This window comes from Chroicocephalus ridibundus, chromosome 8 (genome assembly GCF_963924245.1).
Source record: "Chroicocephalus ridibundus chromosome 8, bChrRid1.1, whole genome shotgun sequence".
Classification (NCBI taxonomy): domain Eukaryota; kingdom Metazoa; phylum Chordata; class Aves; order Charadriiformes; family Laridae; genus Chroicocephalus; species Chroicocephalus ridibundus.
Genome location: NC_086291.1, coordinates 45,855,570 through 45,878,227, shown reverse-complemented (window position 1 = coordinate 45,878,227; position 22,658 = coordinate 45,855,570). Strand labels below are relative to the sequence as shown.

The window sequence follows — 22,658 nt, the reverse complement described above, 5'->3', positions numbered from 1 at the left end:
TTACGTCACAATTTCCAGTGAACTGAATCCTAATGTCAGAAAGTGTTGCATGATAAGGACTTCAGATGCTGCAGATAAAAGAATACACTGAAAAAACTTACTTGTCTTCCACTCATCTAAAACTATTGTTCACAGCTATGTAATTCTCCTGATCAGTGAGCATATAACAAATATGGGTTCCAAAGCAGTTTACTTTGTAACATTTGAATTATAAAAATCAGACTGTTTTTGTTTTGTTTCCTCTCCAAAAATTTTTGTTCAAGAGAAGTGCCTTTGCTTGTTTTGTTTTATAAGCTTATTGTGGAAAAAAAATGTTTAAAAAGCTGGCCATGTTTTTGAAAAAGGCAGCTGCATAAATGCCTTAATTTCCAAGTGCCAGCTCTTCCTTAGCTCAAAATATCACTTTACTTAACCACTTAAACGAGGGAATTCATGAGGGATTTTTTTTAAATTAACTACTCAATTATAAATCTTCAGACAGCATCATAATTTAAGATTAACAACAAGGAACACATCTACTTGTAAAGCAGTGAAAGGATAGAGTATGTATTTTCTTCTGTCTTAATACCACTATTTAAAAAAATCTACAATGTTTTTCAGGCTGTAACTTTGACAAATCCTACAACAGACACAAACGTAGCAAGCTTGGAAGATAGGATGAACCAATGGTAGAGCAACAAGGGTATATTTCAGTGACTGAATCTTGGAGTGCACTTTGGGTGTTTTTGGAACGAGACTCCAGTTTAACTTCAGTTTAAATGCTTCCTTGAATAACTAACTAATGGGTTAAAAACTCTAATACCCTAAGAAATTTCAGTCAGGAAGAGAAAAGCATTATAAAATCACAACTACTGTCATTCACCTGAAGCTAATAAACATACAGACGGACATGACAGAATGGTAAAAAGCATCAGGATGAAAAACACAGCTATTACTTAGCAACAGTGACAATCTTACAGGATTTTTACCTTTTTTAAAGAGAATCGCCACATCTAATTTGCTAATAGGGAAAAAGGCTGCTCATGCCAGCCTCTCCTTTTCCCTTAGGTTAGCCTTAATCAACAAACCTACTGCTGTAACCAATCTGCTGAAATAGCAGCCATGAAGCACCCCTGCGCATGCCAGCATCCCACCCTGCAAATGGATTGTCATCAATATGAATGAAGTCTAGCGCTATCCACAGGATAACATAAGTAATTACAATTGCAGTGCTGACAAATACTAAGTTTTAGTCCTTTGTAATGTGCCTAGTTAAATAAGACGATATTCGTATCTGCTGTTTTTACCTTCACACTTAATACTGCAACTTCTGCCACCTGAGGTTGTTTCTCTCGCATATTCTCTTCTGAGTGATGACAATTTCAGGACGCTGTTCAAAGTACATTTTTCTGTTGCCAATGCAACTGTTTGTGTGGCTGCAAGGTGAACCAGATCAGGGAGTCTTTCAGTCTTTGAAACACAGCTACTACTTTTCTTCTATGTCAATTCCCTACTCCACCACACAGCCCGCCAAATTCTAGCACTTGCAAAAAAACCACAGCAACAGAGGTGTAGGAACATGAGAAGTATTTTTGATGGAGTCACCACTTTACTGCCAAATATCCCATCATGACCTGAGAATTCCCATTTCTGATTAAAAACAAAAAAAAAGAGTTGCAACAGCTAGTTTGGATTTAAGGTAAAAGTCGTGAAAAAAGGAATTGCTTGTGCTTGTTTTTCAAAGCATCCAGCAAATAATGAGACCAGTAACAACTGTTGTTCAGACCGTATCTTTCAAGATTTTATAGGAATATAACTTTTAAAGGAGATTCTCATAAATACATGGCATTCTAAATTTAAAATTTAGACGATGATAGCAAAAACACAAATAAAAGATGACAAAATTTCCCTGGGATTTTAAAATAAACATATCAGAAACTAAAATACTTTAAATGTAGTGATATGTGTTATGATTTCACCATAGCCTGTCCTGCAATACATTATTTGGTCTATTATTCAGCTTGAAACTTGGGATATAGAATTCCTTGAATTCAACTTCAACTAGGTTCTTGGTCAGTCTCATAAAAGCAACTAAAACATATGCTTCTTGCAAACAATTCGGCGACAGTGGCTAAGTTTATCACAGAACACCTGTTGTTCTCCAAAGCATGGAAAAGCTCTATAACTTCTAGTTATACCTAGTTTTTCCTTTTACTGTTAAATAATTAACGTAGTTTGTTCAAAATCATCAGTACAAATACCGATGAAACGTCTGTCATCTTAAAACTACTATTAACATGACAGAAGGGTAATTCTCAAAAACTGCAACTGCAAGATCTTCTAGCTGACTTTAGCCATGTTCTAGCAGTGGTAATTTCTTCTTGATACAGAAATATATTTCCAAATTCCCTTTAAGGAATACTTTAAGCTCTCACACACAACAGTAACAAAGTTTCCTTTTTCACCTCAGTATAACTAGGTCAGCAGTTTAAACAGTCAAAATATAAGCAGGTAAGTTTATGTAGGCTTCCACGAGTAATATTTTAAAATGAAAGGTAATGAGTGTATATAACAGGATTAATTCTCATCAGTTAACTCATAACAAGTTGGTCAAGATGGGAAAAGGATAACTACTTTTGTTTTCCTCCGAGTAGTTAATTGTTATATCATGTAACTAAACATGGAATGAAGATAATTACTTGTTACCCTCTTCCAATGTAATATATATAAAAGCTAAATATATTACTTCCACAAAAACATACTTTGTCAGACATTTATAGTATTTATCTAGCCACATCCTCAAGGTATTCTGCACACCTTGTACCTATCATGGAAAGCACGGCTCTACAGCTCCCACTCTAACATAATGCCAAGCTATACATGGCTGTGCTTCTCACTCTGCTTAATAGGGTACAATGTGTTATAACACCTGAACAATTTATTCAATACCCTCTTAATTCTAACACAAAATTTACTTTGTTTTCTAAGTGTTTAATAGGTAGGGTATTTGTATAGATGTTTTTAGTAATTTAACTTTACCTGATGCAATTTTCAGGCTCACTTTTGCAGTCTGTATTACATCTGAAACATTCCCAAAGCAGTCAGCCCATCGGTGGAGTTCTCAACAAGCCATTCTCTAAAGGTGAATGGTATGTAGCCAATCCTAACAGCAGGCTTAGAAAAGTCAGCAACATGATTTATGTAATACCTATAAATCAAAAGGATTAACAGCCAGGATTAATATTTTCGTTGTGCTACTACCAGCCAAAAGATTTTACCTCAGCAGTGGTTTGTTGTTCTGGATGAGAATGATCACACTGCTTGCTCTCTTAAGCTGCTCAATGTTCAAACAATTGTAATTCAGAATTAGATAAGCCTTCTTACCATTTTTATGGTCTATTTCATAGTTTATGGCCCATAGGTATAATTGTTGCTCTATGTATGATTTTTTTTTGGCTCTTTTTGTTTCTCTCCCCTCCCTTTAGTTCCTGCAGTAAGCAAAATCTCAATTTTGCATTGAGTCCTATGGGAATTCTAAATTTCATTCTACGCACTTAAGCATTAACTATTTAGTATCTGACTGCTCCATTAAACTGTCACACTTAGTCTCAAGAATTGACATAACTGAGATCAAATGGAGGTAATTTGCCCTTTGGAGTTGGGAAAAGCCTCCAGGCAGAGCTTCAACAATTTATTCTCGCAGTCCCTCCATAGTAATTAGGCTGGAACGATGTTTAACACGGTTATGCTACACCAGGTCAGGGAACCCTCCCTCACCATAACTTCACATGATAAACTACTAATTGGCTGTATTCCTTTCAGTCTCAATTAATGGTAGTGTAATTTGTATTCTGTATTTGTTAAAACCTGGAAAGCTTTTCTTTATACAGCTCTACCACACATGCCACAGCAGTGTATGAAATGTTTTTTATCACGCTATTTGTTGGGACACCTGTACAAGGCTAAACTACTGAAGTTGCCATCACTAACACTACTAGAAAAAAGGAAACAGTAGTATTAGAATATCAATTGTGTCCACTGTAAGACAGGAAAAGCCCCGACCCCTCACATGCGCGAGGGCAGAGAAATACCCGTAATCCAGCGGTTCCCCGGCAGGGCCTGTGTGCCGGCGGGCGCGGAACCTGACGCCTGTCACGGAGGGACGCTCCCGCCCTCGCCATCAGCCGCCACCCCTCCGACAGCAATGGCCAAGCAACGTCCCTCACACCGCCTGCGGCCTCGGGCTTTATTATGTGGCAAACGAGTTTTCACAAACGTTTTTTGTGAGTTCCAACATAGAGAGTCAGAAGATATAAGTTCCCGGGTTCATAAATACGCATCCCAGGCGAGAGACGGAGAAAACCGGCGGGTCGTGCCTGCGCCGCAGGGCAGCGCCCGAACTCCCGCGGTCCCTTCAGCGCGGCTGAGGGCGCGGCGCCCAACGCCGACCCTCGGGGTATCGCCCACAGACTGCCGCCTCTCCGGCGCCCAAACGAAGGCCGTTTCCGGATCCCGCAGAGCGCAGCTCAACCTCCACCCGCCGCCGCCTCGCGCCCCCTCAGCGCCGGCGGCCCCTCAGGGCGGACGCGCGCGGCGGAAGGAGGAGGGTGACGTCAGTGGGCGCGAGGACTCCCATAGGGCGCCTCCGGCAGGCCAGCCACGTCCGCCTGCTTCCGGCAGAACCAATGGGAAGCGCAAGGGTCCGCCGGGCCGGGATGACGGGCGCATGCGTGGGGCGGACGTTACTTGTTCAACCGGTCGTGCGCCATGGCGGGCCTCGGGGCGGGCTCTGCGGCCAGCTGGAAGGGAACTGGAGCACGGAGGGGCGGGCCCTAGACATCTAGCCAATCAGCAGCGAATAATTTCACTGCCGTCACCAATCAGAAGCGTCGGTTTCCAAAACAAGTGCGGCAAGCCAATGGGAGAGCTCCCAGCGCTCGCGCCCCGGCCAATCGGGTCGGGCCCTGCACCCGGCGGCCTCCCACCAGCAGGGGGCGCTCTGGGGAGGGGGGGCCGAGGGCGGGGCGGGGGTGGTTCCGCCGCCGTTGTCGCCGCCGCCGCCGCCGCCGCTGCCGCCGCCGCGCGCCCGGCTCGCTGGCTCCGCTTTCTGCGGTGCTGCGCTCCCGCGGGCCCTAGTAGCAGGTAGGGGCTGAGCGTGGCGGGGGGAGCCGCGCTCCGCTGTCCCCGGCGCGGACGGGCCTCTGCGCCTGAGGAAGGGGCGTCCAGGCGCGGGCGGCGATGCTGGCCTGGCCTGGCGCGGCCCGCTTTCCGTGCGGCGGGGCCAGCCGCTCCCGCTCCTCCCCGCGCCGCGGGGGCCAGCCGCCTCCCGGCCGAGGGTGGGGCCGCCCCGCCGCCGCCGCGGGGCCCGCTGTCTCGCCTTTCCCGGGGGAGCGGGGGCCGGCGGGCGCGGCCGCTGGAGCAGTTGGCCGGGCTGGGCGGCGGGCGCCGCCGCAGAGGGCTGTCCGTCGGTGATCGGGAGCCGGTTGGCGCGAACAAAGGCGGCGGCGGGCGGGCCCGGCTGAGCGCGGGGCGGAGGGTGGCGGCGGGACCGGGGCCCGCTCGGCCTGAGGCGGGCCCGGCGTGTTTCCCGCTGCCGCTCTCTGGGAAAAGCGGGGTTTGGGAGCGCTGGTGCTCCGTGACTGAAGCAAAACCCCCGCGCTTGACAGGGGGCGCGGAGAAGGACGCGCTGACAGCGGCTGGGAGCGGGACCGTGTCCCGCCGGTGCCCCGACCCGTCCCGTCCCGGGCACGTTTCGCGTGTGACGAGTTTTTCGGTCTTTCTGCTGGAAGAAGTGCGCGGTGCAACTTGTGCCCCCCTTCGTCCAGCCGAAGGGAAAAACAACGCCCGTTTTCCGTTCCTCCGCTTTGCTGAGGCTGTGTCCCCGGTTAGGCAGCACTGTCACCGCTTCGTTACAGAAAGTCATAATGTATTACGGGAAGTAAAAGCTTAAAAAAAACCCCAAAGACTGTCAGTTGCAGTCATCAAAATCGATTACCAAAGCTTATCTTGGTAATCAACTCAAATTCCGTCCGTAAACCTGGATTTATTGCTAAGATGCTCCTTCTTCAGCTCAAATTTTGGATTTGCTCTTTACTAAAATGTCTAAGGGAACCATAAACCAAAGTCTTCCAGCCCCACTCCTTAATTTCCTAGGGAAATGAAGCGACTTTACGAAGCGCCTTTGTTCTCTCCTGTTTCTTTCACGGATTTAAAAAAAAAAATGTAGGAAAGCTATGAGAATAGAAAAGAAACCTTGAACAATATTTTGGTATTTTGTGGGTAGGGAACGAGTGGGAGGAGATGCAACTACATACTTTAGGTAAATAAAGAATGTGGAGTGAGTAGATGTTAAACTGTTGCTGTATACTCTGCTTCATTTAGATGTTTCATTTTGACAACAGTTAAGTTTGTGCGTTGGTTTTTTTTTTTTTTACAAAAATAAAAACTGAAACTGAGTAATGTCTGCGTTAAGTGGCTTTTTCAGCTGACATAACAGAACTGCGTGATTGTAACCAGAAGTATTAGATTAAGCAGAGGAATTAACTCAACGTGTTGAGTTACTGAAACGTGTACTGTGTACACTTTTCCCTGTTGCCCCCCAGCATGTTACATGTTTGAAGTGTCCCGTGTAATGGCCCAGTGATGCATGAGCATGAATATTAAATCTTTTGTGCTGAGGAAGATACTTCTAAAAAGGCTTTGTATTAGGATTTCTATTTTCTCTTCCTCACCTTGATGCCAGTCCAAGTCTGTTGAGCAGTTTACAGTCTCTGTGAGGCATGCTTTAATTTGCACTGTAGTTTATTATCTGTAATCATTCATTTAAACTGTCAGATGGTCAGGATGAGCAAGGAGTCTGCTTTGGGTCAGGCTATGTTGGGCAGGTGCTTGGTGTCCAGTCTGATTCTTGTCTGGGTTGGAGCTGGGGGTACCGGAGATGGTTTTGTTGCTGACATCTCCCTAGGAAGCAGTTAAGGTACAGCTGCATGTGTGTACCTTCTTTTCTTACTTGCCTCTGTTAAGGTAGTTCCCCGCTTTCTTGTGCCCCTGGGGTGGGAATTAAACACAGACAGCTTTTTGGATCCAGATGCCTGAACACATGATGCTTGCTGCTGCTGGTAGCGGTGCAGGAGGCAGCAGCAGCGATGGGCTTTCGCTTCTTATAGGAGAAAGGGATTTATACTGCCTGTCTCTTAGTCATATAGTCACTACGGCCATTCTGGTTCAATCTTCCCCATTCTCTTTGCAGTATTGTCTTTACTCTAGGTGTAACTGCTCTCTTCTGCAGTACAGTTTTCCTATGTGGAAACACTGGTGAACTGTTCACACTTTGATTTTGTACACTTTCATAAATTCTGATTGCTGATCCAAGTTTTGGCATGTGATGGTGTAAATCATAGGTTAATTTGTGACTGAGTTGATTTAATATTTGAGTTTGTTACCTTCTTCTGCCTGTGTCATAAAAAGGGGGAGAAGGCTGATGCTAGAATACAAAAGGGGATCCCTTCACTCAGTGTGATTTTCACTAGACTTGCTCCCCAGTCAGGGCTCATAATTCAGCTGAACCACTGAGGCTGGTAGAGATCTATCAGCAGCAATCATGATAAAATTTTCAATGTGCTTTGTACGATACAAAGCTCTAACTTGAGATCCCTGTAACCCAGTAATTGCACTAATATTGAACTCAGTGGTGCGTGACAAGAGGATATGCTTCTATATCTTAAAAGAACACATCTATACACTGCACTTAGTTTTTAAGTTTTAGCTCTGCGGAGAAGGAAGTGCAGTGAGGACCAGTGGACTTCCAATTGTTTTCACCATTTAGGTCTGAAGTTGCAGAGAATGCTTATTTTAAGTATTTAAAATAGCAGAAACCATTAATGTCAATAAAAAACAATAACAGAATTATTTGGTCAGCTGAAGGTCGTTAATTCCCAGTGGTAGCAGTTCTGGTCCCCAAATAACGTTATGTGTTTTTCCTGTCTTCTCCATCTCTAAACAAGCTGTTTGCACAACCGTAGGCAGCAGGAGAGAGGATTAGTCCTGCCCAGTTCCCTGCCCTTCGGGACTGAATTTTCAAACTGTAGATACTTGCTCCCTGGATTTGCAATTGAGAAATGGAAAGGCTTGACTCTCCAAAGTTTTAAGCAGTGTGACCTTGCTTTTCAGAATAACTGAGGCCTGTATTCATTCTACAGAACATCTCGGTTGCCTGCATTCTGCATGATTTTATTGGCTTGCATTCCAAAGATCAGTTTTGCTTTGCAAGATAGTCTAAGCAGTTGTTGTGTTCAACGCTCTTGTGCCTGAAGGATTATCCCTAAATATTATGAGTGTCCTTTAAAATTTATCTTGAATGTCTCAGAAGTGCCAAAATACAGAAAATGAGAAATTTGTCTTGCCCTATGCTGGAAGGAAGGCATATAACCAGTAAGAGGCATAAGTGGCTTTGTGTAAGAGAAGCATGTAGGTATTCCTGTCTGCCAGAGCTGGCACAAACGTGTTTTCCTCCGTATCTCCTGTTTGTATAACTGGACCAGCATCTATCAGAAAAGGTGACAAAGGTGACATTGGCTACTGGCAGTGTACTTTCTGTCACTTGGCTTCGGCTTTTGCAAAACATGACGAGTTGAAGCCTGTGATAAAGGTAAAAGAGTATAAATTGTTCTTTAACTTGTTTGGGGTTAGGCAGCTTTCATTTTACTCTACTAGATTTAGCAAGTTAAGCTTGTATTGGTCATGTACCAGCAGCTGTAGAAATACAACATTTAATGCAACGATCAATTCTGTCTGTGACCTTAATTACTGATGTATTAGTCTGCCTTTTTTTTTTTTTCTGATCCCATATTATTTTTTTTCTTTCTTTTCTTTTAGCTTGACTCATTCAGTGAATTGTACGGAGTAAAGTTTTTCTAGTAATAGTTAAAAGCAACAAAGCAACATTTTAACTTTTAAAATATATGTATATATTGATAATTTGTTTTAAACTCTGTCCCTGCAGATGGAAGAGAAAAGCTGTTGCTAAATAGGCGGGGTTTTTAAACTTTGAAAATGGATGCATGACATTAAAAGTCAAGACACGATTGTTGTTTGCCTTGTACGAGTCTAATGTGTTTCTGGTTGCTCAAGAGGATCTAAGAATAGTTTTGATGGGAGAGATGCTGTTAGATGTGCTATCTGAAACAATTTTAAAAACCCTGCAAAATCATCTGATATTGGGGCAATGTTACTGTCAAAATATGTTAAGGAAAGATAATTTTTGCCTGAACATCTTATGGTGCAGATGAGTAAGTAGCAAAAAAAATAGAAAACTGCTTTGAATAGTAAATTGCACCACTCACATATGTTCATTACTTGCAGTTTTCTATTATCTGTGATGCCAGTTTGTAACATTTCCATTAACTTTATTGTTATTGAGAAATTGGATCTCCACATCCTCAAGTTTCAATATATCATTTATTCTTTAATATTTATCCTAGAGGTGATAAATAAATGGAGTTGTTGCTATGTTGAACTCTTTTCATCTCTGCAAGTTGTTGGTGTGGAGTATTGGGGCTGATGAAAATTATTAGAGTAAAGCTGATCTTAACATTTGCCCAGATCTTGACATATGCAAGACTCTCGTGTTGGCAGGATATTACTTTGTCAGCTGTTAATTCAGGGGAATAAAATATGTTCTACATAGCTTACCTATTTTTGTGGGAAAGCATATGCTGATATTGCTGCTGTCTTTGGTTACTGTGAGAATTTCTTACTCTTACTAGCCTTTGTTTGAATTCTAAAATCTAAACCATGAATGACTTAATAAAATATATTCAGATCCCCAATAGATTTCCTTTTGGCATTTATATTTAGATTTCTTTATAGATAAACTATTATTACTCATGAAAACATTTATCTTATAATAAAAGTCTTTCATGTACTTGCCAAAAGCCCTGTATGTATTGCTAACTTGTGGAAGAAAAGATGGTGCATAAAATAACATGAAAAACAGTTACAAAAGGCATTCATGGTTATTTCCTCTCTGGAGAGTAGATGACTGAGTGCTATTTATATACTTAACCACGCAATAGCTGAACAGTTCATGTCAGTAAATTATTGTAGCTGTCAATGATATTTGTCTACAGACTTGTTCTTTTTTTTTTTGTTTTTTTAAAGCTTGGTGATATTACAGTATTACAGATATTACAGGTCACAGTAAGAAGTGAGGTGAAATGGGGACTTGAAGTACTTCCATTAATTTGCTTAGTGACCTTAAGAAAATTACTCAGTTTCTTTTGCTTCTCTTAAGAATGTGTTACAATAGGGCTAACTCTTAATGACTTGAAATAGTGTAGACTTTATGTGTTCATTTAAGATGCTTTGGAAAGGTTTGTAAACATTATTAGTGCTGAAAGCTCTTCAGATTGTTTCATTATTCCACATTAATTGAGAAAGTAGGGAATCTTCTCCAGCTGATTTCTGTTCTCACTTGAGGTTTTGTTGAGTTTGCTGGAGGTTATTTTAGTTTTTTCTATTTTATTTTACTTTGTTTTCATTCTTCCGTTGTTGATGTGAAACGGTAACCTGGCACAAAATACTGCCCTTTTTTAGCCTACTTTCAAGACCAATAGAAATGTACTGCATGCAATTCCTTTTTTCTTTTTAACTATAAATTCCTACGAAAAGTGATTTTCTTAACAAAAAAAAATATTACTCAAGCTAAAAGCCTTTTTCTGAATTTCAGTATTTTCAGAATAAAACTTTTTCCTACTGATCTGTTTTGTAAAAATAAGTTCTATTCTTATATTGCAATTAGTCACAAATGTATGCAGCAGTGAAACCATACTTTAATTAGCCTTATCTTGAAGGTTATACAGATCAGTTTAGCCTGTTTAACTTGCATATTTGTAAATCCAGTAAATGAAAGACGTGAAGAAAAAAAATAAATCACTGATCCAGACTACTTAAATTGGATTTAAATGTCATGTTGATGATGTGGAATTACATTACAGTAATCCAGTCTTTCAAATGAAGTAGGTAGTCTTTGCTACCAGTAAGGTTTCCAAGATTTTCACCTTAGTCAACTGATAGATATTATTAAAGCAGTAGGAATTTGCTTCTAATTACACCTTAGGAGTTGGGTGAGGATGAGAGACTCTAGAATTAGAGTTAATGGTAGTTTTGTAGTCAGTTTGGGGTTTATTAATAACTATACCACATTCTTGAGTTTATTTCTACTTCAACAAACAAATAAAAGTATAAAGCTATTAAAGGGGGACGCTGTGGAACCTGAGCCTGGTTCAGCAGTAGTTTGTGCAAGCTGTGCTTGTTGGTTGGTTCAGTTTCGCTAACATGACTCTGGGTGATCTGGAGTAAATAAGTGGAAAACCAAAGATGAAGTAGAGATTATAAGAAAGGTTTTCTGTCAAAGTGTAGTGTGACTGGGCACTGAGAGAGGGGCTGTTGTTTCTCACCTGGGGCTTCGGCCCGCATGGCTGTGAGCACTGCGGTGTTTGCGTGAAGTTTCTTCAGAGCATGTTCTCTGAAGCTGCGTTGCAGTATCATGTTTGTATGATGGACTTAGTGTTGATGGGAGATCGGATCCTTCTGGTCCAAATGCAAACTGCTATATATTAACAGCCATTTATCTTTCTTCCTTTTTGAGGAGTGGCATATCCGAAAAGTGGATGTTCAGGATAACATGTCCAATGTGTCGGAAGAGAGGAGCACTAGACAACAGGACATTAAGAAAGGACTCCAGTTTATAGAGTATGATTTTGTGGTTTTATTCTTGTATGCTTATACACATATGTAGATTAGATGGATAGCTCTGGGAAAGTCCTTTTAATACAGCACCAGCAGAGGAAGGAGGAGGACCTGTCTTTATCGTCAGAATAGTTCCTACCATGAACATGGAAGTGGAGAGCACTCTTAAAGAAAAGACAGAACCCCTCTTTGTTCCCAAACAGAGCAGATTGAAGGTGGGAGGGTATTCCTTTTCTGCCGTTGAGAAAAATCAGCACTGACTTTTTTTTGGTGGGTGGAAAATGTTGATAGTCTGAAAATCCACCTTATACTTGTGGGCAGCTACCCCTAAGACTGGGTTGCTAGGGAAAGGGATGGATTTGCTCACCACTACCTAAGTGTTTCAACTTTCTGGAGCTAAAATTTAACCTAATGAAAAATCATCTTAGTAGTTAATTTTTGTTTGGATCAATGCCAAATTCTCCTCTAGAAGATCCTGGCTAGCTTAAAATCATTGTGAAGTCTCACTCTAGTTCGCTGCTCGTGTAAGGCATTCTTTGGTGGTGGGGGGGAGTGGGGGAGAGCAGGGGGAGAAAACTGCCCTTTTAAAAATTATTGAGAAACAGATTCTCAGGTAACCTATACAGGAAGGGAAAGGCTTCCCATTTTTCTTCCTGAAAAGTTAGAAGTAAGTATCTCTGTTCTGTGTTAAAGAAATCCCTGTTGCGTGTCATACAAAAGAACTCTTAAAATTCCTGTAGTGTCATTGGTATGACTTAATTAAAACTGATGTTTTCTTTTGACAGATAATTTGTCATTTTATAATACTTACAATAAGATTGCCGTTCTCCTCATGTATAGTCTGTTTATGCACAGTGGAGGAGAGGAAGGAAGTTGTTTTTAAACAAACAACATTGAGGCTTTAAACTCAAAGCATTCACAACCTTAGCATGTTTTGAGCAGCAGAGTTAAGACTGGCTTTGTAACTTTAAATGAAAATGAGTCATTACTAATAAGAAAACACAGTTGTTTAATCAAAACTGATCTATGACATTCCCGCCTTGTTCAGTGCAGGCAATAGACAATATTTAGCAATTTGCCTGTTGCAGCAAGTGAGTCTGCTTTTAGTAACAACCAGTATTCTCCCATCTGATTGTCTTTTAAAGCAATACGTATAGTGAGTAAATTTTGTAATTTGTTTTTCTAGATCTACTTTGCCCTATCCAGGGACGCAAGAACAGTATGAGGTAATGAAATTACTTTTGCATTTTCTGAAGGGCTTTTAATATGGGCCTAACTTATTATATTTATCCTTATTTTTAATCATCATTTAAGAAATGGTATAATATGAATGGTAATTTACAGTGTCTCAATATTGGACTACTTACATTGTGAAACAGGTGTTCAGACATTTGGATGCCTGGGGTCATACATATGTGCTACATATACATATATACGTGCTCATATAGGAGTTCAGATTAACTCTTTCTCTACTGGTGTTACGGATGAATTTGGGGTGTTCAATGGATAAAACAATGTACTATTCTGAGTAAAGTTTACAGAAGCACAGCAAAAGTGAGATAAAAGGACCTCTGTCACATAAATCTTCATAACACATTTTGTTTCTGTACGTGTTATTATTTTGCATAATTTTTTACTTATATTTTCAGACTCATCTTGTTAGCATTTTTAACCAGTGGAAGGTGGTTTCATTGGATTTAAGAACATATTAGATAAAAACACAGTTGTTCACATTTTAGATTAAAAAAAAATCTTGCTATGGCAGCATACACACACACATCTGTCTTAACTTATTTATACAAAGTAATTCTTTTATCAGTAGTTCAGCCTCTTTTATTTACATGTATTGTGTATTTTATATTAGGGATTGTCTTGGAAAAATGTCAGAAGAAAAATACTAACAGACAAAAGTTTTGCATTTGATTCTGTGAAATTACAAGTATAAATTTTCTATTCTAAAATGTATTTGGCAACATGGAAGATAAACAACAAATACTGCTCTTGATGAGTGTTTCTTTTCATTGTTCCAGTTATTTATACGAGAGCTTGTTAGAAATCTTTTTAATGAAGGAAATGATGTGTACCGAGAAGGTGATTGGAGAGGATCACTGAGTCACTACACAGAAGCTATAAATATAGCTGATTATGCTAATTCTGAAGAAATCCATGTTTCTGATGATATTTTAGAGAAGCTGCACGTGAACAGGACAGCATGTTTTTCAAATATGGTAAGCTTCTGTTTAAACTGTATGATTTCTCAAGAACAATGCGCTAACAGAGTGTGAAGACATGGAAAGTTTCCTAGTGAGTGGAAAACTCTTGGTATTGGTTTGAGAATTGGCATGTTTCAAATCATCATTTGGCATATTCTTTACTCCCTTATTTTTACACAAGTATAATCATCGAGATATTTTCAGTTACTAATACTAGTATATTAACATAAAAGAGTCATACTAGACTTGGAGGTTGATGGAACGGTATTTTTATCCATTTATACTGCTGATTGCACCCAAGTCTGCTACTTTCTCTGTGGAATAAGATAGCTTTTGTGAAAGAGCTAAATTGCCTTCGTTACTATTATTGGATTTTCTGTGAATGATGGCCCTGCTTTTTTTTACTTGCATACGTTGGTGACTTAGCAAAACTCGTGTGCGCAGTGTGCAGTGGCCTTGGTGAATGTTTTATAGTGTTTCAATACCTTCATCTGATACAGTTTAAATTCAGTATTTCAATGATAATAGTTCTGATAGTGCCTTTTTTCTTTTTTCTCCTTGTAGGGATTGCATGAAAAAGTTCTAGAAGACTGTGAGATAGCATTAAGATTGAATGAAAACAATTTCAGAGCTCTCTATCGGAAAGCAAAAGCTTTGAATGAACTGGGAAGGTATAAGAAGGCTTACGATGCTGTAGCAAAATGTTCTCTTGCTGTGCCGCAGGTAGGTAAATTATATATTGATGATTATTTTTAAAGATTTAATACAGAAAACATGTATTTACATCAAGACCATTGAAGGTTTTTTGGTTGGTTTGTTTTTTTTAATGCAGTAAAATATTTTTTTATTCCTCTAAGAATTATTTTTTTTGTGGAAGTGAAGACGGTGAAGACTGATAGCAGAGATTACAGTCCCCAAGCTCAGTTTGTTGTGTTAACTTCCAGCACAAGAAATAGTCAATTTGCAGGGAGGGTCAAGTGCCATAAACGTTTGCAATAAACACTGGAGCCACTGAATTAATTGTTTAAAATTCTTTACAGTCAGAAGTATACTCATGACATAAAGAGAAAAAACACCCTTAAATATAACGTAAATATTGATTCTTTTGATAACTGTATTTTAGCTTTCTGAGCATTTAGTAACAACCTTATCTGTGCATTGTCCTCCATCTGAATCACTTATTATGCAGCAGTGTGGGGTGTAATAGGAGAGGATCGGTAGACTGAAATGCTGGTTCTGAGGATCTGATTTCCATGGTTTGTTGGGTTTTTTTATTTTTGTTGTTGCTTTTTAAAAAAAACAAGAGAGTTGGAGTGCATCAGGTGCATTCCCACAGCACTTTTGATTTAGTTTCATCCAAAATTAATCTAATTTCGTTCTCTGAGACACTTCATAATGCAAACTAAAACGCAGTAAAAGGATGATTAAGAGCTTCACTTCAGAAACGCATTCCTGATTTGAACTAAAATGCTGATGGAAGCTGCATGCTTTGCTCAAAATAGACTGATCACAGGACAGAACACTGAGATGCATTTTATTCGCCTTTCTACATCAAAGTTACAGTGAAATTGCTAGACAAACTGTTGAGCATAGGTTTACCTCCTGATATAGAGAAGGTTTCGGTTGTGTTTCCAAATACGCAGCAGCTTATCTGACTGTGTAACTTTGGACTTTGGATCCTCACTTTGCACCTCCAAATCTGAATGTTTTCGCTTCAGGTTTATATGCCTTTATATAAGTTTTATAGATAGCTTTTTCTAGCTGTAGGACTCATTCTGAAAACTAACTCTTAAAATAATTTAAATGGATAGTTATAACTATAGGACAAAATGAAATATGACCGGGTTTTTAACTCAACTTTTTCTAGTTGTATGATGCAATTACTGCCAAAATACAGAGTTCTCATTAAATATTCAGCAGTGTTTTGTAGTAGCAGACATTATGGTAATGGAAAATGTGGCCCTCAATTTGTGTAAAAACAAAACAACAAAAACCCCCATCCCCTCAAAAACCAAACACCCTCCCCAAACAAACAAACAAAAACCACCCCCCCACAACCCCTCCCCACTTCACTGAACTTTTCTGGTTTCTGAAAAATCTTTCTGTTATTTTAAATTCAAACAAGTGGAAGAGAAGGATACTGTCTGTTTTCTGGCTTTTTAAAAAATTCCAAATATTGGAGTAATTTTGCTTGAAGGTAGCTGTATTTTTCCGCGTTGGCTTGTAGTCCCATATTTTTGTGGAAGAGTAAAGATGCATTGTGAAACATTCTGCATATAGGGATCTTACTGAATATAGACTGAGATGTAAACACCGACTTGACTGGATGACAATGTAAATTATGAAATTTTATTTGTGTCTTTTAGGATGAAAGTGTGATTAAGCTTACCCAAGAACTAGCTCAGAAACTAGGGTTAAAAATAAGGAAAGCGTATGTAAGAGCAAAGGTAAGATTTTATTTTAACATTTTACATTGAGGTTTCCCTCTCTCGATACCAGTTCTGTATTTAATGAAGGTGTCTTTTCATTGCAGCCACCCTCCTCAAATTCAGTTTCTAGCGATGTATCAACTCAGGTAAGGTTTTGCATGTTCCAAGTGCAAGCTGACTTTAAACGACAGGGAATCATTGTTTCATAATTTCACGATGATGAACTGAAAATTGTGCAGTTGACATTTTATAGAAGATGCCGTTATTTTGGACTTCAGGGTTCTTCATTTTTGCTATATATTTATGACAGACTAGGACGCAAGATCACCATTCAAGTTATCTTTGTAGAATAAATGTTAGTTAAAACATTAAATCCAGCGCAATGAATATATTTAGTTTTAATGTCTTGAGGCAAGGGCATAGTTAATGTACTTTCTTATGTATTTATTCATTTATGTATGTATTTATTTATCTATTTTGTTAACAGTTATGGAAGTGAAGGGTGCTGGGATAAAATTCCTTTTAATTTATGCATTTGTCCAAATTCGACCTTCACTAGCAGCTGAACTTGCATTTATTTTGCAATTTGTAATGTGCCTGAATAGCAGTAATGAAGAGGAGTTCATCTTAATCTTACAGAATTTTTTCACAGGAATGTAGACAATTTAGCTGTAACTGAATGGGGAAATGTAGGAACAGCTCATTTAAGATACTGTTTAGGCTCTTTTATTCCCTGAAGTACCACTCTCATTTTTGTTGGTTGGTTGTAGGTTTTTAGTGATAATGTGAGTGGATTTCAGTCTGCAAATGGATGCATTATCTAAAAAAGTATTTGACCTTTAAATTCCATTAGACTTCATAAATTTCAAATTCTATAAAACCTAAATTTGAGGACTAACATTCTTAGTCTATAAATATGTTTTTGAAAATTTTAATGGCTCTTGTGCAAAGTGCTGAGAGGTATGTTTTTTCTTACTTACAGAATTCTTCTTCTTCTGTAGAAGATATTGAGTTAGGTGAGTCTTGGTTGTGTGACACTATTAATGCTAGGAAGCATATTTAAGTGGCTGAGCAAATTTCCTTTCAGTCTCCTCAACTTGATATGGTTGTAACTGTTCTTATAGTGAGTGTCTCATACTGTTCTCTTTAACTTGGAAAAACAGGGAGGGAGAATATGCCAAAGATTTAGTAAAGTATCAGGTCTGTAACTTTTCCTGTCTCTTTTACTTTGAGTAATATACAGACATTGAGATATAAGTACACATGAATTGAAAGTTAGTGGAAGCTGAAGAAATTTAATGTGGTTTTGCATAGACATTCATCATGTTTATCGTGTTTCTCCACTCCTTCACCCCTCACATTGTCAGGGTAAAAGTTACGCGAGACCTTTTTTTTTATTATTTTTTTTTTTTTACATATTTGAACAAAAGTTCCAGTCATTCCCATCTTACCTGTTTCAGATCTATCTGACCAGAAGCAAGACATGGTTTCTGCTGCTTCTTCATCAAACTTTGGTTCTGAAGTGTCTAAAGTGTCATCAGTACCCGTACCATCTTTATCTTCTGTGATGCCTCTTCAAGTGGAAAAGGTTTCTTTGCCTTCTGCAGTGTTGACAAATGGAGGGAATGTTTCTTTCTCTATGCCAGAAGCATGTTTAGATTGTGGAGATGGAGACATAATTATTGGTGAAGAACTTGATGAATTACTTGATTCTGTGCCTGATCCAGATGAAGGTGTAATGGTAAGACTTATTTGTTTGTTTTCTTTCTCAAAACTACCCTTATGAGTGGATCTTGTATTTTTATCAAGTGGGCTAGTAGTGAAATGTGAGTTGAATTTCCTAGTTACATTGAGCTGTATTTGTGCATTACTGGGTCGATTTTTCTCTGGTGCAGATTCTTGCTAATGTGGCTGCAAAGATGCCAGGACCCAGCAGAGCTCCAAGGACAATTATATTGGTTTTGTGTGTTGGAAAACCTGAGCAAGGTTGCTGGGGGAGAGGTACTACCTCAGAAATACTGCTATGCTACTACAGTGCTACCACAGTGGGAGGGATGTAGCTCCCAGGAAGTACTATGCATAGTGAAGTAGACGTTTGGAGTCATCAGCTGGTGCGTTTTGGTGGTTTTGGGGGTGTTTTGGTGCAAATAAACCCTCTCAGAAACTGAGAGTGTGTTGGAGTGCCCACCCCGTAGTTGTAGAAACTATAGGTAAACTTATGCTAGTAGCTTTGCAGGACGCTAGTCCTTGCGCTGTGGTCTTCTACTGCATTCACCAGTATCTCTGCAATCAGAGCTTTGTGCAGATCCACCTCCTGGATAACCAGAAATAGTTAGACCATCATGAATTTAATTCTTTTTTTATAAGAGATTATTAGAGAAATTTAGGCATACGAAGAGTTGTTCTTAATTACACCATCATTCCAGAGCTAGAACAGACTGAAGCATACAGAGTTTCTTAACTGTTAGTCAAAATGAGAGTTCTGATTGATGAGCAGAGATGTCTGAGCTTATTAGCAAGTTCCTGACTCTCTGCTGTGGCCCTGCCAGTCCTTTGGAGCCCTTAGTATTGCAATGTTAAATGAGACTGTGGCATATGTAATTCTTCAGTTAGTTGTGATTTTAATTCCTCATTCAGCTGTGGATGCAGTTGTAAATCTTTAAATCAAAAAATGCTTGGGCTTCTAATTTTCTGTTTTTTCACTTTGTTTTGTAGAATGTATTTTGGAGATGCAGAAAGTAATTATTTTTCAGAGATCCTAGGAAGTTCTGTGAGTTGGTCAGGCAGTTGCACTAAAGGTCCAACTGTAGGTCCTTTCCAACTGAAATATTCTGTATTCTAGCCTATGCTCTACTCGTTGTCATAGTGAAAGCCTGGAGGAAGTGTAATCTTCCAAGATAAACTGCAGTCTCGTGTAGTAGAAATCGTGAGTGAGTTGTAGGCTAACAACTTGGGCAACAGAGGGAGTTTAATGTTGGCCAAACTCTGTGCAGACCAATTTGGTCAGCCTCCAGACAAGGGGGAGCTGTCTGGGAGGAGGGAGGGAAACTTCCTCTACTTGGTAATGTCATTAACAAAGGTGTACAAAAGGATATGTTATTTTCCATGGGGGGAAAAAAGGGTGATCTGGCCTTTGCAGAACATGGTATCATTTGATTACACCTGAGGATTTATTTCAAAGCTAACTCTTAACTCTTTACTGTACTGCAGCTTGAATGATGTTCTCTTTATTTAGAAAAAATCATGTAAATTTCTGATTATTCCCTATTGTCTTACATTTTTAACATAATTTGGAAATTAAATCTGATCTGATTCATAAAAAAATCCAAATCTATTAGTAGGTTAATAAACTTTAGCTAACTGAACCATTAAAGTGGTGGATTCATGGATAATTCCTTCCATTAGGGCATTCTTTAGGGTTTGATTACTGTAGTTCTCTAAGTGTAATGCAGCTCTGTACAGTACTGTCGTGCTGTAGCGTACCTTTTATAGTTGCTTTTCAGTAGGTATATAAAAACTTCGCAAAAACTTTACTAAAAGAAATAACTGTTGCACACTGTGTTCTTGAGAATTTTTTTTTTTTGCTTTGAGTGAACATTCTTTTTAAATTTCTTTTTTTCCAGCAAACTACAGGAGCCAGAGGACCCATTCCTGCAGGAAGTGTAGCTCCTAGTGTACCTTTCTCTGCCCCTTTGCTGGGGACGCTGCCAGTTAGTGCAGGATTTGTTCCTTCACCTTCTCTTTCAGAAATCTTTTCACAGCCTTTGGCTTCTTCACTGGAAAATTTTTGTTCACCATTAAGCACGTTTTCAATCAGTGACCCCAAAAGAGGTAAGAAATGAGTCTTAATATTTGACCTTATATAATGAGAGGGTTGTGCATGAGCCAGCTGGGTTCCCTTTTTAACAAATGAGTTTTCACAACTATTCAGTAATATTTAGCACTTACATAACATTTGATCTGTGCTCACAATTTTTGAGAGTATTGATAATTGGTGTTGACTGTAAACAAAAATTTAGATTAAAAAAGCTTTTGTTTACTTAGGGTCTACATAAGCATGCTCCAGGCTCCCTCTGTTCAGTTTTTCTGCATTTATTGTGTAAGTTAATTGTTTCAGGTAAATAAATATAAAGAAGGAGCTGTGTTCCTTCAAACTATTTTTTTTTCTTTTTTTACAAAAAACAAACACAAAACAACAAATGTGTTCTTACAGCTTAAACCATCTATGATGATTTGGCAATAAACAAAAATTCTAAAAGGGTAATATAACCGTGTATACCAGTGTTACATGTTTGGATTCAGACTCTAGGGACTATAATTATGTATGTGAAATAATAAGACATAAATAGCCAATAAACTAGAAAAGATAAAGTTTTGCCTCTAATTACCACTGTTACAGAAGCATGGTCTGTATAGAATGGAGCCAAATTTACAAAATAAAATTAAAAATAGAAGAATCCTCTTAACCTTTTTTCATCTCCTCAGTTTTCATAGTCAGATATTGCTTATCTAGCTACCCTTTTTTTACTGCACAAGTATCTTCCTGTTGCTTCAGCATGTGCCTGTGAAGCTGCAGCTGATGTTAATCAGTTGGTTATATTGAAGATGATTACCTGGTAATTTTTCAGCCCAGATGTTTACAAGGGGCTTTTACATAATTGAAAAAAAATAATCATAGCAACCAAAAAACCCCTTTGGTATTTGTCAAAAAAACAAACATTTGATACTTCTCAGGAGTGATAAATAATTTTTTGCATAGGGTGTTTTGGGGATATGAAATAACTAAAACTTCTTTTTATTCCTTTAGATCTCTCAAGTTCAGCTTCTAGGGATGGAACACCAACACTTAGCAGCAGTAATTCCCCATTGTTTGTGAGTATTTTTCATGTTTCTTTCACATCAGTTCAAATGTTAATGTTTTGAAGGCTTAACATCAATCTTAATTTTTACAGTAGAAGTTTCTATTCTCAAAAAAATGGCACTTTTATCATTAAAATATGATTCTGGCTTGGAAAACAGTTGTACAGTAGCTCACAACAACAATAATTGAACACAAGAAAAAATTTACAAATGTTTTATATAGGCAAACTTTGACTACTGTCATAGCCACTTCTGCTGCCTGAGGAACTTGCTGTAATATACTGTGGAAGTGTAAAGTAACCAACCTAAGAGCGAGAAAATCTCTTACGATCTGAGTGCGAAATGTTAGAAATCCTGGAGACCTGTCCGAGTACAGGAACAGAGCAGAGATCGCCTCGTGTCTGAGAATCCATCTGGTCTCTGTGTTCTAGTCACGCGCTATGTTTTCAGTCATGCTGCTGGCCATTGATTTTTTGGCGAAGGGTGGCTTGAAGGATTGGATCCTCATGAGCCAGGATGGAGTGATAATTAGCCTGGGAAGTGCTGTTGTACTCCCTGTACCTGGTTGGGTCTTGTTATATGCTTCGTCTGGGCTGGGTATATGGCTTCTGTAAAATCTCTGTGTCCCCTTCTTAGACGTGTAGTTAAGCTTGTATTATGAATTTGTTGTGTATAGTCTTTCTTATGCTTCGAAGAATAAATTCAGTAGGTTAAATTTTAATTGTAGATAAATTATATGGATCAAGTAAAATATGCTTTCTTCCAACAGATAAATGGCCCTAGTAGTTTGTTTGGGTCCGAAAATTACATGGGAATTGCAGGCCAAACTAGAAATGATTTTTCAAATGTTTTTAGCAGTGCAACTGCTAATACACCTGTATCTTCAGCACTTGCGGGAAGAAACCCATTAGAAGGCACACATGAGCTACGACAGGCCTGCCAGTTATGTTTTGTCAAAAAAGGTAAGAGGCCTCTGGACTCAACTGGGTTGATTTTATTAAAAAAATAAAAAGCATACATTTAAAATTTTAGTTTTCATAAAGTAAAATACTGTTGGCTTCTAAACAGTGTTAATCCTGACTTGTTCTTTGCAGATGTAGTACGATCTTATGATTAAGGAACTGGTAAAATGTTTCAACAACTTATCTTCTTTCTTCTTGTCTTTATTTCTTGTCCTAATGGATTCTTGTTTCCTAAAACCACCACAAACCACCACACGCTTTCCCCACCCAGTAGGTGTACTATGTAAGGTCGTTCACATTCTGTATTCACTTTCCTCCCAACCCCCAGGGTACTGTGAAGAATGACACCTTTGCTCAAGACTTAAAAAAAACTTGCAGTACTCTCTGATTGGCCATGGGGAATTGAACCGCAGTTCAAAGTACCTGGTAACCTTCACGTCCCATCTGTTTTATTGTTCTTTCAAACT

The 22,658-nt window shown here is 39.1% G+C and overlaps 1 protein-coding gene across 2 annotated transcripts in view; it reads left to right on the top strand.

Moving 5' to 3' along the window:
* Window positions 1-4,988: 4,988 nt before the first annotated feature.
* The window catches only part of ZC3H7A (zinc finger CCCH-type containing 7A), a 29,906-nt gene continuing 12,236 nt past the window's right edge, over window positions 4,989-22,658 (top strand). For both annotated transcript variants that reach the window (XR_010072261.1, XM_063344023.1), the window contains exons 1-12: window positions 4,989-5,121; window positions 11,627-11,730; window positions 12,914-12,953; window positions 13,758-13,955; window positions 14,505-14,663; window positions 16,307-16,387; window positions 16,474-16,515; window positions 17,352-17,385; window positions 17,830-18,110; window positions 19,993-20,200; window positions 21,177-21,241; window positions 21,999-22,191. Coding sequence is in view for 1 of the 2 variants with exons in the window: in XM_063344023.1 (XP_063200093.1) it covers window positions 11,663-11,730; window positions 12,914-12,953; window positions 13,758-13,955; window positions 14,505-14,663; window positions 16,307-16,387; window positions 16,474-16,515; window positions 17,352-17,385; window positions 17,830-18,110; window positions 19,993-20,200; window positions 21,177-21,241; window positions 21,999-22,191 (1,369 nt within the window). In the remaining variant the exon portion in view is untranslated. The remainder of the gene's footprint in view (window positions 5,122-11,626; window positions 11,731-12,913; window positions 12,954-13,757; window positions 13,956-14,504; window positions 14,664-16,306; window positions 16,388-16,473; window positions 16,516-17,351; window positions 17,386-17,829; window positions 18,111-19,992; window positions 20,201-21,176; window positions 21,242-21,998; window positions 22,192-22,658) is intronic.